Genomic DNA, 14,685 nt, shown 5'->3' with positions numbered 1-14,685 from the left:
AGAAGATCCATCGTGCCTGCTCTTTCCTCTTCATGGTTCCTTGGGGGGACCTGAGGTAGCGAAAAGTGTGCTATCTTTTTAGGATACCTTGCCAAATGCCATCCTCAAACCCACCAAAGATACCTTCTACAGGCCATTCACAAGGGAACAAATAAAATAACCAAGTAAGAAAACAAAGGACTCTTTATTTTCATCTTCCTTAGTGGTCAAACTTTCTTTGAAAGGCCATGACTTCAAAAGTGAAAGGAAGAGATGGGATATAGGATGTATAAGATGTATCGAATTAAGAGTAATAAAGAAGAAGGGGGGGTTTCCTGGTCCACACCTTATCACACCAGAATGAGAGCTGCCAGGCCAGGACCATGTGTATCCTGTGAAGGATAAAAAGAAGATTGGATAGTGGTCAAGAGGACTTATCAAATAAAATTTGATGAAGATGGGGAAATGACCTGACAAAACCTTAGTACTGAATGCATTATTATGAGATATCAAGCAAATAAGCCTGAAATGATGAGAATAAGTATAAGAGTACCTCAGAAAAGTGCTCCCTCAAAGGGACCTCTTGCTTCTCTCCACCCAAACCTGATCTTCCTGAAGTACATCTCCCAAAGTAACCAACCCAGCTGATCTAGCCACAGCCTCAGAGCCTCAGTTCTTCCTTTCTGTCATCTCCCATCCAATTCAACAGTTGAAATCCCCTGCTTTGGTCACATCAGCCACTATTTTGGTTGCTTGAAAACTCAAGCTTCCTAGAAATTTTTTTTTTTTTTTAAAGAGGGAGAGAGAGGGAGGGGAAGGGCGGATGGAGAGAGAATCTTAAGCAGGTGCGATGCCTATTGCAGAGCCTGATGTGGGACTCAATCTCATAACCCTGAGGTCATGACCCGAGCTGAAATCAAGAGTTGGAAGTTTAACTGGCTGAGCCACCCGGGCACCCTTCCCCCTGCCATGAGGCTTTTAAACATGCTGTTTCCTCTGTCTGGAGTACTTATCCCTCAGCTCTGAACATTAATTTCAGCTCAGAGGTCACCTCATCAGAGAGGTTTTCCCTAAAATCTTTATCTGAAGTAAAACTTCCTCTCCAGCCAGTCTATCCCATGATCCTGTTGATTTCCTTCATAGTATTCATCAAAGTTTTTTTTTTTTTTTCCACTGACTTTGTATATTTATTCGTGTTATATGTTTGCCTGTCTTTCCAAAGAACTTGTATGGAAGTGTTGTAAAGGCCTAGCCTTTTCTGCTTAGGCCCCTGCTGAGTCCCCAGTGGCTCCTACAGTGTTGGACCCATGGCAGCTATGAAGCAACATCAAGTGACTGACTGAATGAATGATTCTTAGGAGAAAACAACTTCTTCTGTGATGGCTTCTCCAGTATCCTGAGCAATTCATTTTGAGACTCAAAGAGAATCCTTTGAATTTAACTCAACTTTTATCTTCTCAAATATCATATGAGACACCTAACAGGTACTGGGTTAAGAGACGAACAGAATCTAGGCCCTGCCCTCACATCACACTCAGAATCCTACTCTACACCTGTGCTCCTGCGTGCTTCATTGGGGAAGTTTTCTTCAAGAGGAGAGGCCTGTCTTACTCGACTCGTCTTTGTATCCTAGCACCCACAATAGATGCTGACTGCTTTGTTGATATGTATTATATGAAGGAGCACAGAAATAACAACTGTGGGCTTTGATTTTTACAGAATGTACATAGAAGAAGCAGGGGAACACAATCTTGTGATTTGATTTTGCCTTCAGTCTGATGATACTTGGGAAAACAACTGTCTCACCTGTTACCCTGTGGACAAGAACAGCAAAAGCACAGGCCCAGTAGTACTCGCAGCAGATGATGTGAAATTAAAAGGGGACAGAGAAAAAGCAGAACAACTTTGTTGCCATTCTTCTTTTATTGCTAACTGGAAAGGGTAGGAAAGACATGCTTAAGAACAATTTTTAAAAAAAGTAACTCAAGAACACGAAAACGTAGGGGTGGAAAGGGAGAAAGCTTGGACTTGTGAGTTCCAGAGGATATGGCAGCTTTCTTTAAATAGCTATCTGGAGAACTGTCGAGCAAAAGAGGGATCAACACTCTCATAGATGATTCTCTATGGTAGAAGCAGTACCATGAAAAGAAGTTACCAGAAGTGAAGTTAACTCACAATGAGGATGGTTCCCCGAAAACTGGAGCTGCCTAGAAATGCAAAAGGCTGCCTTATTGTGGAACCTGTCCATGCAGGGGTGCTGCCATGGAGGACCCTGGGTTCCTCCAAAGGTCAAGGTTTTAAGATTATCTTCTTCTCAATATATCCATATATAGTGCATTTATACTCAGCTCTTTCCACTTAAAACAGTTCTAAAAGAACACAATGTGTAGTAACCACTGAACAAGGGAAAGTGTTGGAAGATCTTAATTCTTTTTAGAAAATTATTTATTTATTTATTTTTCAATTTCTTTTCAGCGTAACAGTATTCATTGTTTTTGCACCACACCCAGTGCTCCATGCAATGCGTGCCCTCCTTAATACCCACCACCTGGCTCCCCCAACCTCCCACCCCCCACTCCTTCAAAACCCTCAGGTTGTTTTTCAGAGTCCATAGTCTCTCATGGTTCACCTCCCCTTCCAATTTCCCTCAACTCCCTTCTCCTCTCTAACTCCCCATGTCCTCCATGTTATTTCTTATGCTCCGCAAATAAGTGAAACCATATGATAACTGACTCTCTCTGCTTGACTTATTTAATTCTAATCACTGCTGTCACCAACACTAGTTTAGAAGGAGATATGATGCTTTGGCCACTGGAAGCAGAGATGGATGCTGTTGGCAACAACCAGACAGGAAGGATGGCCAGGAGCTCCATGCTCACCATCCATCCTTCTGGCCTTAAGATAACATTATTAGGCATAAAGATCTTCTGGGGCAAAATCAAGGTGAGGAACAGGGACTCACGTGGTCCCAGGTGTTCCTAAAAGCAGGCCAGTGTCCTAGGATGTCTACACTTGTCCTGCATGCTATAAACCCTTGCCATTACTGACAAACAGCTGCAGGGTGGGCCCTTTGTGTACAGTGAGCTCAGTACATTACCCGCATGGCTTCCTGAATGTGGTCCTGTCGAATCAGTTCTGCTGAGCAGTCCATGTACCACTTCAAACAGCGGATGAGCTCCCTGGGAAAGAGAACAGTTCCAGAAACCCCCACTTTAATTCAAAAGAAATGCCACTTGAAATTTCTGCAGCCCAGAATTAGCCACACAGGAATAATATGCTGCTGATGAGTCAGAATGGAGCGATGGGTCCATTACAGCTGTGGGATCTCCAGTTCATCTGAGATCAGACAACATACCTCACTCAGACAACATACCTCATCCACAGAGTTGCTGCATTTTAATGAGCAATTATAATCATTCTTTCTCACTCTCCCTGACACACATTTCTTCTTTAATTATAAGAAAGTTTCCCCAAAGTCCTGGACTTTGCATGCATAATTGTTTTGTCTAAACTTGCTGCATCTCCAGAATAGACCACAGTAACTAGTATCTAGTAGACAGAGATAAAGGTATATAGTCTAGTGTGCCCCTCCTTGCTTCACCTTTATCTCATATATTTTATTTCCTCAGGACCAAGAAACCTGAGTGAAGGGAGATGATAAATCAGAAGGCCTGTTCCTCATGTGGCAACAGGGCACAGAAGTCAAGTACAGGCCTTGGTCAGACAGCAGGGTTTATATCTGGGGCCTACAAATTTCTAGCTCTGCGTCCTTGGGCAAGTAATTTGATGCCTCTGTGCCATTTTCATTTAAGATGCAGAGAAAACAACAGTACACTTCGAAGTTATTGTGACTACTAATGAGATGATGACATGCTTAAACCACAGCATGGTGTCTGCTCCGTGGAGTTATATCAAAGCACCAGAGTTTCAGGGACTCCACAGCCTCATCACCCTTGGGTTTTACTTGTATTTCCAAAAACTGTGCTAATTCCACAGAAGAAAGTGATGACTTTTTAAAATTGCTTTAACAGTTTCAGATAACCTTGGTTTTCCATATTAACTATTTATATCTTTTATCAACTTTTTATTTCTTTGATATTTATTTGTGGGTACTATATTTACCTATTCACATGTTTCTCATGGAAAAAGCAAGCCTAACTTTTAGTAGCTTTGCTGGTATTTCTTACAAGGAAAAGTATGACACCTGTGTAGTAAACTATGGTTTAAAATGAGAGCTCAAAGACCACAGCTAAGACCACATTCAACCATGAAAGATTAGGAAGAAGGCTTGCTTTTGCCACTTCTAGTCAACATAGTACTGGAAGAATAGTTAGGCAAGAAAAAGCAGTAAAAGGCATTCAAACTGGAAGGGGAGAAACAAAATTATTTTCGTTTATAGCTGACATGGTCTTACATGTAGAAAAAACTGAAGATTCCACAAAAAAACCTTTTAGAACCAATAAATGCAAAATTTATCCAGCAAAATTGCAGGATATAAAATTAAGACACAAAAGTCATTTGCATTTCCATACACTTACAATGAGTACTTCAAAAAGGAAATCAAGGAAAAAAAATCCATTTGTAGTAGCATCAAAAAAGAATAAAATATTTAGGACTAACTTAACCAAAGAGGTGAAAGACTTAAGACTTATACTTTGAAAACTATAAAACGTTACTGAGAGAAATTAAAGAAGATATTAGTAAGGGGAAAAACACTCATGTTCGTTGATTGAAAGACTAAAACTATTAAGATGCCAACACTACCCAAAGTGATCTACAGATTCAATGCAATCTCTTATCAAAATCCCAACAACATTTTTTGCAGAAATAGAAAAATTCATTCTGAAGTTCATATGGAATCTCAAGGGTCCCCAAATAGCCAAAGCAATCTCGAAAAAGAAAAAAGTTAGAGGACACACACTTCCTGATTTCAGAACTTACTACAAAACTACAATAACCAAAATAGCATGGTACTGGCATAAAGACAGACATACACATCAATAGAATAACAGAGCCCAGAAATAAATCCTCACAGAGATGGTCAAATGATTTTCAACAAGGGTGCCAAGACCATTCAATGGGGATAGGATAATCTTTTCAACAATTATATTAGGAAAACTAGATATCTATGTGCAAAAGAATGAAGCTGGATTCTTACATTACACAATAAACAAAAATTAACTCAAAATGCATCAAAGACGTAAGTGTAAGAGCTAAAACTATAAATTAAACTTGTAGACAAAAATGAGGGAAAAGCTCTATGACACTGGATTTAGCAATGATTTCTTGGAATGTCATGTCACTGAAAGCACAGGAAACAAAAGAAAAAATAGATATGCTGGACTACATCAAAACTGAAAACTTCTGTACATCAAAAGACACAATCAACAGAAAGAAAGATGATGGGAGAAAATATTTGTAAATTGTGTATCTGACAAGGTGTTAATATCTAGATTATATGAAGAATTCCTACAGCTCAACAATAAAAAATGAAACAACCTGTTTAAAAAATGGGCAAAGGACCTGAATACATTTTTCTCCAAAGAAGATATACAAATGGTCAATAAATACATGAAGAGATGCTCAGCATCATTAATAATTAGGGAAATGCAAATCAAAACCACAATGAGATACCACTTTACACCAATCAAGGATGATTACTATAAAACCCCCACTCCTCCCAGAAAAACACAACAGAAAATAACAAGTCTTGGCTTGAGGACATGAAGAAACTGGAGCCCTTGAACACTGTTGGTGGGAATGTAAAATGGTGCAGCTGCTGTGGAAAACAGTATGGTGGTTCCTCAAAAAATTAAAAAAAATAGAACTACCTTATGAACCAGTAATCCCACTTCTGGGTATATGTCAAGAAGAATAGAAAGCGGGGTCTTAGAGAGATATTTGTATCCCCATGTTCATAGCAGCATTATTCACAATGACTAAAAGGCGAGGGCAACCCACATATTCATCGACCAGTAAACAAAACGTGGTATATATGTATAATGGAACATTATTCAGCCTTTAAAAGGAAGGAAATTCTGACACATGCTACAATGTGGATGAACCCTGAAGACATTATGGTAAGTGAACTAAGCCAGACACAAATAGACAAGTATTACATGATTCAATTGACACAAGAACAAACACACTCAGACAGAAAGTATAACAGTGGTTGCCTAGGGGCAGCGGGAGTGGGAGGGGTGATGGGAGTTAATATTTACTGGATACAGAATTTCAGTTTTGCAAGCTGAAAAAGTTCTGGAGATGAATGGTGGCCATGGCTGTACAACAATGTGAACATACTTAATGCCACTGAGCTCTACACTTAAAAACAGTTATTTTATACTCTATGTATTTTACCACAATTAGAAAAAAAATTAAGTAAAAAAAAAAAGTCAGCTGACTGAATGGTGGTTGTCACTGACATTTTTTAAAGCTTGTCTTTCTATTCAAACCAAGTCCTAATAATGGTGCCAAATGGAACTTACTTGTATGCCAGGGCTCCAGCAAAGTGTTTCTGGATGTATGTGTCCATTACAGGCCGGAAGTGGAAATACTTGATGTCTCTGAGCAGGTTGATGATGAATACCTGGAGAAGATGGAGGGTACCAGGGTTCACTGGAGGCCCTGGACTTAAAACCTCCAGCAGAAAACAGAACTCTTGCTTCTTTAAGGAATGACAAACTGTCAGTGTTTTCTCTAGTGTTCCCCATGGGCAGAGAATGGAAGATTTCTATTCTGGGTCTATTTCTGTCCTGTCTGCTCTATTTCTATAGGCCCCAGCCTCTGAATTCAGACTTGGGGCTCATCTGTCTGTGCCAGTGTTAATCTGAGTTTTCACAGTAATGCTAGGTGGGGTAATACAGATTAGGAGAAAGAAAACAATACCCGTGCATGGTGGCATAAATACAAAGGTGTCTCAGAAAACTTGGAAAACGGAAGAAAAAAAAAAGATTATTCTCTGAGCCAGCTCAGCCTATGAAAGGCTGTGCCCTTCAGAAATGGGGCTGGCTGGCCAGGAGAGCAAGGAAGAAGAAAAGCCAAAGGGGCAAACTATGCATGTGTCATTTTTTTTTTTTTTTTTTGCACGTGTCATTTTAACTCCTGCCTCTGGTCCTCATCTGTTAGGTAGACTTACAGTATGAGGTTCCCCTTGAATGTATGGCACTCCTATGGGACAGGATCTATTAAGCTAAAAGCACTGAATGTTCAAGCCACTGTCCATTCTCACTAAGCGCTTAGCTGTTGGAGATTCCGGTTCCGAAACAACTGCACACAGGGACAGAGTGTGATGCTCAGACCAGCATGGGTGAGGACTCTCTGCTCTTCCTGGTGGTTATATCCTACTGTGCAGGTAAAAGTACAGGCCACCTAGTTTCCTGTATTCATCTCTCAGCATACTGGTGGTGCGTAGGTCTCTATTTCAGGGGCTAGGCAACTTGACTACAGTGATGAGACTGAGTACAGGAACTACAAAGGCCTGGACCTGACCAGGCTGAATTATTCAAATTTGATGTTGGGATCTCTCTGATAAGTTGGTTGGCTGGTCTTCCTTGGGTCACTCCTCAGCCCCTTTTCTTCTGGAAACATCTGTACCTTGTATTGACTCATCCTAATAAACTGCTTCCCCTGGATTTTGGAAAACATGTGACAGAAATAACTAACAAAAAAGGACGTCAGGAAGGGTGAGACTTACCAAGGACTGAAACACCAACAGGCCATATTTCTCTGTATTATCATCCAAAATCACAAAGAGTGTATCTAAGATGTCTTGCAGAAACTGTAACATAAAAATCAGAGGGCTCATGTCTTAGGACCTTGTATACATGGTCAAACTTCCATACACCAGTGATTTTAATTTCCCAATAAACAATCTCAAAAATCTAAGATCTCAAACCTTACTTAAAAATAATTGAATATTCCACCTCCACCCAACTAAGGGATAACTAGGTGGACTCAGGGTATTTGTGTATAGCCCAAAGGTCCTGAGAGAGATTTGGAAAAGCTTTTTCTCTTGGGTGAGTGCTAAACTTCTAAGGAAAGAACAGTGACCTAAAAAACACAGGACACCCATGTTGAATTGCAACTTTGAAGTAATGAAAATCTAAGTGGTTCTGATGCCAAATTTATTTTGAGAAAAAGAATTCACTTTCCCAGAACCCCCCAAAGTGCTGTAGTCCCCTTATTCTCTGCTGTGGCTTAACTATAAAGGACACTTGAATGAGGATATAGCAGGCTAGGCTCTAGCTACAGAAACCATGTTTTGGTCTAGAAATCAGTATGCTGGGAGAAGAGAGAAAGCTGCTGCTGACGGCTATTGGGGAGGGTAAAAGATCTATTAGTACCATTTTGTTTTTGTTTTTTGTTTCTAAGATGCAAAATCTAAGGGAGAAGATGATAAACACTCATGGATACCAGCAGTCTTTAAAAATCAAATCTAACATTCTGTTGGTCAAAAGGCAACTGAATGATACAAAGTTTACAGTTTATTTCCTAGCAATGTCTGAAGTTGCAGGCGTGGATGGGAGTGTTGATGGGCGGTACTGGTCAAAGGCTGAAGATTATTGGTGCTAGGTGATAGGTACTCATAGGGTTCTTTCCGCTATTTTACTTTTGTGTATGTTTGAAATATTCTAATAAAAAGTAAAAAAAAAAATTTAATTCTAGCAGATTCTTTTCACACTCTCCTCTGATGGCTTGAGATCAATTATTGACACCAAAACCAGATATGTTGATAGGATATTTTCTTGTCTGGAATACAACTCAGATTGAAAAAGATTACAGATTTTAAAAATACCTTCCTGTTTACTAATTGATATTTTTAAATACATTTAGAAGAAATAAATGCCCTGAGAATAAACTGATCTTCAGTTTCAAAAACTAGTATTAGCAGGGGTGCCTGAGTGGCTCAGTAGTTAAGTGTCTGCCTTCGGCTTAGGTCATGATCCTGGGGCCCTGGGATCCAGCCCCACATGGGGCTCCCTGCTCAGTGGGAAGCCTGCTTCTTCCTCTCCTACTCCCACTGCTTGTGTTCCCTCTCTCATTGTATGTCTCCCTCTGTCAAATAAATAAAATTCTAAGGATAAAAAAAAAAAAAGAGAGAAGCTAACAAAAAAAAAAGAAAGAGAGAGAGAGAGAAAGAACAACTTTATTTCTACTCATCTAGTTGTATTTCAAGACATGGTCTTAGTGGGGTACCAGTAGAAATCAAGGAGATGTAAGGACTTCTGCCCAGATTCTTGGTCAGGCAGCAAGTATGAATTTCCGGAAGCCATACCTTAACAATTTCTTCCCCACTGACATGCCGCAGCCGCCCTAGGATGTCCATGATCCGGTCTGGAAAAGCCTTCCATTTCAGGAGAGCCAGGAGGTCCACTAAAAAAGCAAGTGCAAAAGATGGTGAACACTGGCTATGCCAAGGACAAGCAAAGCCCAGACCCTCCCTGCCCAGTGGAAACTGGAGGAAGAGAAACAGCCACAATCATTACAACAGCCTTTTTAGTGCCCACAAGACCAAAGACACATCTGTGAAATCCGGAGGCGTACTCTGGAGCTGCTGAAACCATGGCAAACCTTCCAGGCTGCTAGTGCCAAGTGGTTGCTCCAATTTCAGGTGAAAAGAATGCCCTCATTGTGGCATGAAAAAGCAACTAATTCCTGTCTCCCTTAGCATGCATCAGCAACATGAAACCAGCCACTGAGGACAGGGAGGGCAGCCCCCTGCAGACCCTCTTGCCTACCATTCTGGGTGAGTTTGGTGGAGGAGAGCTGTGTGGAGATGAAGAAAGACTCTTTGGTGCTGCGCTGGAAGATGAGGCTGGAGGGGATGTTGGGGCAGCCATTGTAGTCCTCTTTGCAGCAGGGCAAGCCCAGGTACAGAGCATGGTTGTTAAACGTGCTATTCTCATCGCACTGTAGGCAAAGGTAGAGAATACAGAATGTTTCCTGAACCACGCCACGTGTAAAAAGCAGGCCGCAGGAGATTTTTTGATGTTGATGTTTGCTCTCATCTTCCTGAGGCTAGGTATTGGACCTCAGGTTCTCTTAGAAGACTGCTTTCTAACTGGATACTCCCCAGCATGGCTTACATGCCTTTTAAAGAGAACATGTTGGGGCAGGTGGCCTCCACCTGGTGCGCAGACAACCCTGGGGGGCAGCGGCACTGTGACAGCCGACAGAACCATGATCTCATATGGCAGGTGTCTGAATGTACTAGCCAAGCCACCAACAGCACAGAGGAGTTGGTAACAGACATCCATTACTTGTGAAGTGGGAGTTGGGAAGCAAAGGGCCTGCTGGCATCACTTGTGAGAAGAAGGCTCCTATAGGTAGAAGACAAAAGCCTACCCACAGCTATCCTGCTGTCAGCCGCCAGTGCGCTATCCTGGATCCTTCGGCCTGCCCACTGAAAACCACCTGAGAACCATGTGTGAGAGTCGTCTCAGGGGTGTGAGGGTTTAGGTGAGAGACAGACAGGTTCCATACCTTGTACACGTAGAGCTCATGGATGTCATCTGAGAGAGTGGTGCCATCATCCCGCATCAGGGGTGAGAATGCAAAGCCAAAGAGTTTCTTTTCCCCTTTGTCCTTTGCTGCAACCAGAGCTAAGTGTTAGTTGTTTTTGCCCCCCACTTTGCTTTTTAACAGAAATCCCCCTTGTGCTTATCACCTACATTCTTTACTTCTTTGTCCCTTGCTTTCATTAATTAGGTAGTTACCTGACAGCAGGAATGATGAGAAATGTACTGGACCAGGTTTCCATTTATATCCCAAGATACACCGGCTACCTAGACTCAAATAGAAACTAAACTGCTGGTCTTGATAAACCAGAGGCTCTTTAAGAAGCAGTTTAATACGCAGAAAGGAAACACCCAAAGGGGAATGGCACTGGTAATTATCCGATACCTGGGTCAGACCCTAGGAAGGGCCAGCACCAGACCTCACGGTTTGAGTCACTGTCTAAAGAACAGCCTCTAATGACATCCCATCCTTGAGTACCCACTGATTCAGAACTCCTCATTTTTCTTGCCCCAATAACAAGAACCTCCTGAGTTCTCTTTCTGAGGAAAGACTTCTGAGACAATAGGACGTTCATATCCTCCAAGGAATGTGGAGAGAATTCTCACTCACTGGAACAATGTCTGAACTCGAAGCGCAGGTGGGAGCCCCGGAACCGGTCGATGGGGATGGGCAATTTGATAATCTCTCCCCACCGAGGACTATTACTGTGGTAGAGGACAAAGGAGTGGTAGGAGCTCCTGTTTGGCTCTCCTGAACCCAAGCTTATGCAATCCTGAAAGAGAGAAGCATAATAAAGTGTCATCTTCCCGGAGGAAGCCCCCGGACTTCTCTGCGGCACTAGGATATTTTCTCCTTTGTGTGGGTCCTATTTTCCCACCAGACCAAATCTACAAGATGAGAAAATTCATTTGACTAAAATTCAAAACTTTTGGGGACAACTGTGTAGATGGCATAAGGAATCCATAGTAAACAATGCTCCTTCTTTTCCTTGGGGCAGAAGGAACCACACACACTGCTCAATAGACTAGAGGGAAGCTGAACAGTGTATCTGAACCACCAAGATAAGCTCTTCATCCTCATTCAGAAAGGAAAGAGTGAACTCCATTGGAGAAGTCAACTGTACGTGACACTTTACCTGATCAGAAAATTAATTAATTTATAAACTGAAGAGAGCTTGCTTTCTAACCTTCCTTCCAAGGTTGCCCTTGGCTGACTGTCCTAGATAAGGAAGAACCAGATTTACCTTGACCCCATTTCCAAATATTGCCATGAAGTTGTAGTCCCATCTTCCTGGAAGATAGGAAGTTGCAGGTAATACAAGCAGGAGCAGCTCCCTGTCTGCACAAGGGAGCTGTCAGTAGCTGACAGCTCTGCTGACCTTGGTGTTATCCATGCAAACAATGGACATGCCTTAGTCCTTGGGGTAGGTTTTTAAAATTATTTATTTTTTTTAAGTAAAATCTCTACACTTAATGTGAGGCTCCAACTCAAGGCCATGAGATCAACAGTCACATGTTCTTCCAACTGAGCCAGCCAGGTGCCCCCCTCCTTCTTTTTAACGTTAATTTATTTTCTTTAGGTGAGTTTTTAAAATGTAATACAAATCACTGTTTCTACCACCAAATAAACATTCTCCTCTATTTCCTTCTAGCTTTAGGAGATGGTTTTGACTAATTTTACTTTCTTCCTTCCATAAAATGTGGATGATCATTCCTGTTCTGCCTGCCTCACAAGGCTATTGTCAACATACAGGAGCAAGGTCTGTAAAAGAATTATTTGCCTTCTATCAAGTGCTATGCAAATGAGGCCTTGTTATTTGCCAGGGACTTCATCATGACATGACTGGGGAAAATGGACATACCGATGGTGGAAAAACAGCACTCCAGTTCTTCACTTTGAATGAGGAGTGACAGAAGACATACTTCCATCTTTATACTGGCATTGGCTGGAAATAATCGTTTAGAGCCTGACTCTGCTGTTCCTTGTCATATAACTTGGTACCAGCAAGTGAGTGCCTAAGTCCCACCCTTGACCAAAGAGCAAGTGCAGCTTTATTAGCTTAAGGAACAAAAAGAGTGGGACCTAATAACAGTTACCAAAAGTAGGCAGCTTGATGCTAGACAGAATGGCAGAAAAAGTAACATGTAGGACAGAACTAGAGGGAATAGGTCTAAATTGGAGCAGGAAGGATTGAGGTCAGACACTAGGAAGCATTTCTAAACAGGCTGTATGACACTGGAAGTCATCATCAAAGCATACTGCAGGGTTTCCTTGAAGAAAAGAAAAGGCAGAGAAGAATGTACATGCAGTCATTTGAGTGAGGTCTGCCTGAGGAGAATGGATCTCTGGATAAAGTCCATAGAGTCACAAAAATTATTTCAGGATTAGCCTTCATTCCAAACTGACTGGCAAATCTTACCTTCAGTATTTCTCCATCTGCATAAAGCACATACATGGTCACTTCAATATTCTTTTGTACACTCTTTCCCCCTCTCTCGAAATCCCCCTTCTCCAAGGTTAGGTACAGGTCATTGCGGATATCGCCTATGGGGAGAGAAATGCCATGTCTTCATGACCACAGAAGCCACACAGCCCCATTTGTATGGAGGACCAGGCTAGCATTTGGGTCCTCCAGGGTTCAGGTGGGTGCTCGGGGCATCGCAAGCTTGGTTAATAATGGTGGACATCTACCCATATCAGTGCAGCGGTACTAGGTTGGTTAGTCATGTGTCCTCTAAGTCTGAATTCTAAAGCTGTTCACCACACCTTGTCCAGGGTGGGAAAATGTGGGGCAGAGAATCTTCTCTCATATCATAGGTGACTACTCAGTCTCTCTACCCTCCAGGAGAATAGCTGAAATCTGAGCCTTCCAAAGGGCAAAGATTTTTGAATCAACAGGAATAACAGTTTTATCATGTCTATGCCTTAACTACTAATCCCTTCTCCTTTCCCTCCAAAAAAAAAGGTAATTTCCTTTTTCTTTTATAGGTTTTCTTTTTTCAACTCTTAACCCTTCTGAGTCTTTACAGAGGATACACTACTTTCTCCTTCTGGAGCCTTAGCTCCAAATCCCATCCCTTCCTGGAGTGCCAGATGGAGGTCACAGGACTGTCATTTTTTTCTTCTTTGTATGGCATGTGCTCTGGAACAGATGACTCTTCAGAATCACAGGGGCTAAAGCACGGGGTTGAGGGGACAATCTGTGTGCTTCCCTGGGCTCTGACTCCCGCCCACTTTGCCAATAACTGCTGCTTGAGACTGGGCTGAAGAAGCTCAAACTGCAAGCTAAAATGACCTAAGGAATGACCACATCTGCCATTTTTAAGGGAGTGGGGTTGTCTATTCATGTATAAGGGGAGCTCATGATTGGGGCTGCTCTGATTTTGTAACATGGCCAGTTTTATCCATACATTCTAAAGAAGGGATTTTGACCTTCAGAAAAAAAATAGTTAAGTCTCTGGGGAAAAAAATCTTCCAAGGAATGTGGCAAAGGAAAACACGTAAGACCGAAGTGAAGACGTGTTAGCAGCCTGAAGAATTCAATTGAGAGGTGATGGAATGATTAACTTGCAAAACAAGCCAATTCAGAATATTCTTTCTACCTCAGTTCTTAGCAAAACTGGCCCATTTGAAAGTTCCTTTCTTGGAATCACAATAACATAAGCAGGTATTGTTTCTGGTTGGCTAGTGAGCTCTCTAGTTTGGTCAGATACATGATGATTGCTCTTTTTCTGCACAGGCCACCTCTCTGATTGTGGAAGTGTCTTAGTGTCTCTTATGCATGAAACATGGTAGACCAGGACTGGCATATACCTGGGTTTTGAGGTCTTCATGAGCAGACCTTCTATTCTTCAGGTCGTCTTACTATACCAGGAACACAGCCATGGCTATTTGGTTGCACAATGAAGCTCTTAAAATACTTCCACTCAAGTGGGGGGGAAGAGCAGCCTGTAAGAAGCAATTACTTATTCTCTGACAGCCCAGAGAACTTTCTCTAATGTGTGAAAAACATCCTGTTCCCCAAATAGCCCTGAGGCTACCATGAAGGAAAAGGAAAATTCGTTCTGAAAATCACATACAAATGTAACTAACTGCTGGCAAGGAAGGACAGCCTAGGGGGTGTCTATCCCTGCAGTTCACACAGACTTCTCTCCTGGGTGAGGAGAGCCTCTACTTGGAATTTTC

At 41.9% G+C, this 14,685-nt stretch overlaps 1 protein-coding gene across 6 annotated transcripts in view; it reads right to left on the bottom strand.

The window, feature by feature from the left end:
- Positions 1–14,685, bottom strand: part of DOCK3 (dedicator of cytokinesis 3) — a 562,865-nt gene that overhangs the window by 79,589 nt on the left and 468,591 nt on the right. For all 6 annotated transcript variants that reach the window (XM_032320930.1, XM_032320975.1, XM_032320941.1 and 3 more), the window contains exons 15-22: positions 12,920–13,044; positions 11,110–11,272; positions 10,465–10,571; positions 9,720–9,891; positions 9,257–9,354; positions 7,676–7,759; positions 6,468–6,568; positions 3,077–3,158 (exon numbers count right to left, since the gene is read on the bottom strand). In XM_032320930.1, the coding sequence (XP_032176821.1) occupies positions 3,077–3,158; positions 6,468–6,568; positions 7,676–7,759; positions 9,257–9,354; positions 9,720–9,891; positions 10,465–10,571; positions 11,110–11,272; positions 12,920–13,044 (932 nt within the window). The remainder of the gene's footprint in view (positions 1–3,076; positions 3,159–6,467; positions 6,569–7,675; positions 7,760–9,256; positions 9,355–9,719; positions 9,892–10,464; positions 10,572–11,109; positions 11,273–12,919; positions 13,045–14,685) is intronic.

The sequence above is a fragment of the Mustela erminea genome, chromosome 1 (assembly GCF_009829155.1).
Source record: "Mustela erminea isolate mMusErm1 chromosome 1, mMusErm1.Pri, whole genome shotgun sequence".
NCBI classification, from domain to species: domain Eukaryota; kingdom Metazoa; phylum Chordata; class Mammalia; order Carnivora; family Mustelidae; genus Mustela; species Mustela erminea.
This window is presented reverse-complemented; position numbering and strand designations above follow the sequence as displayed.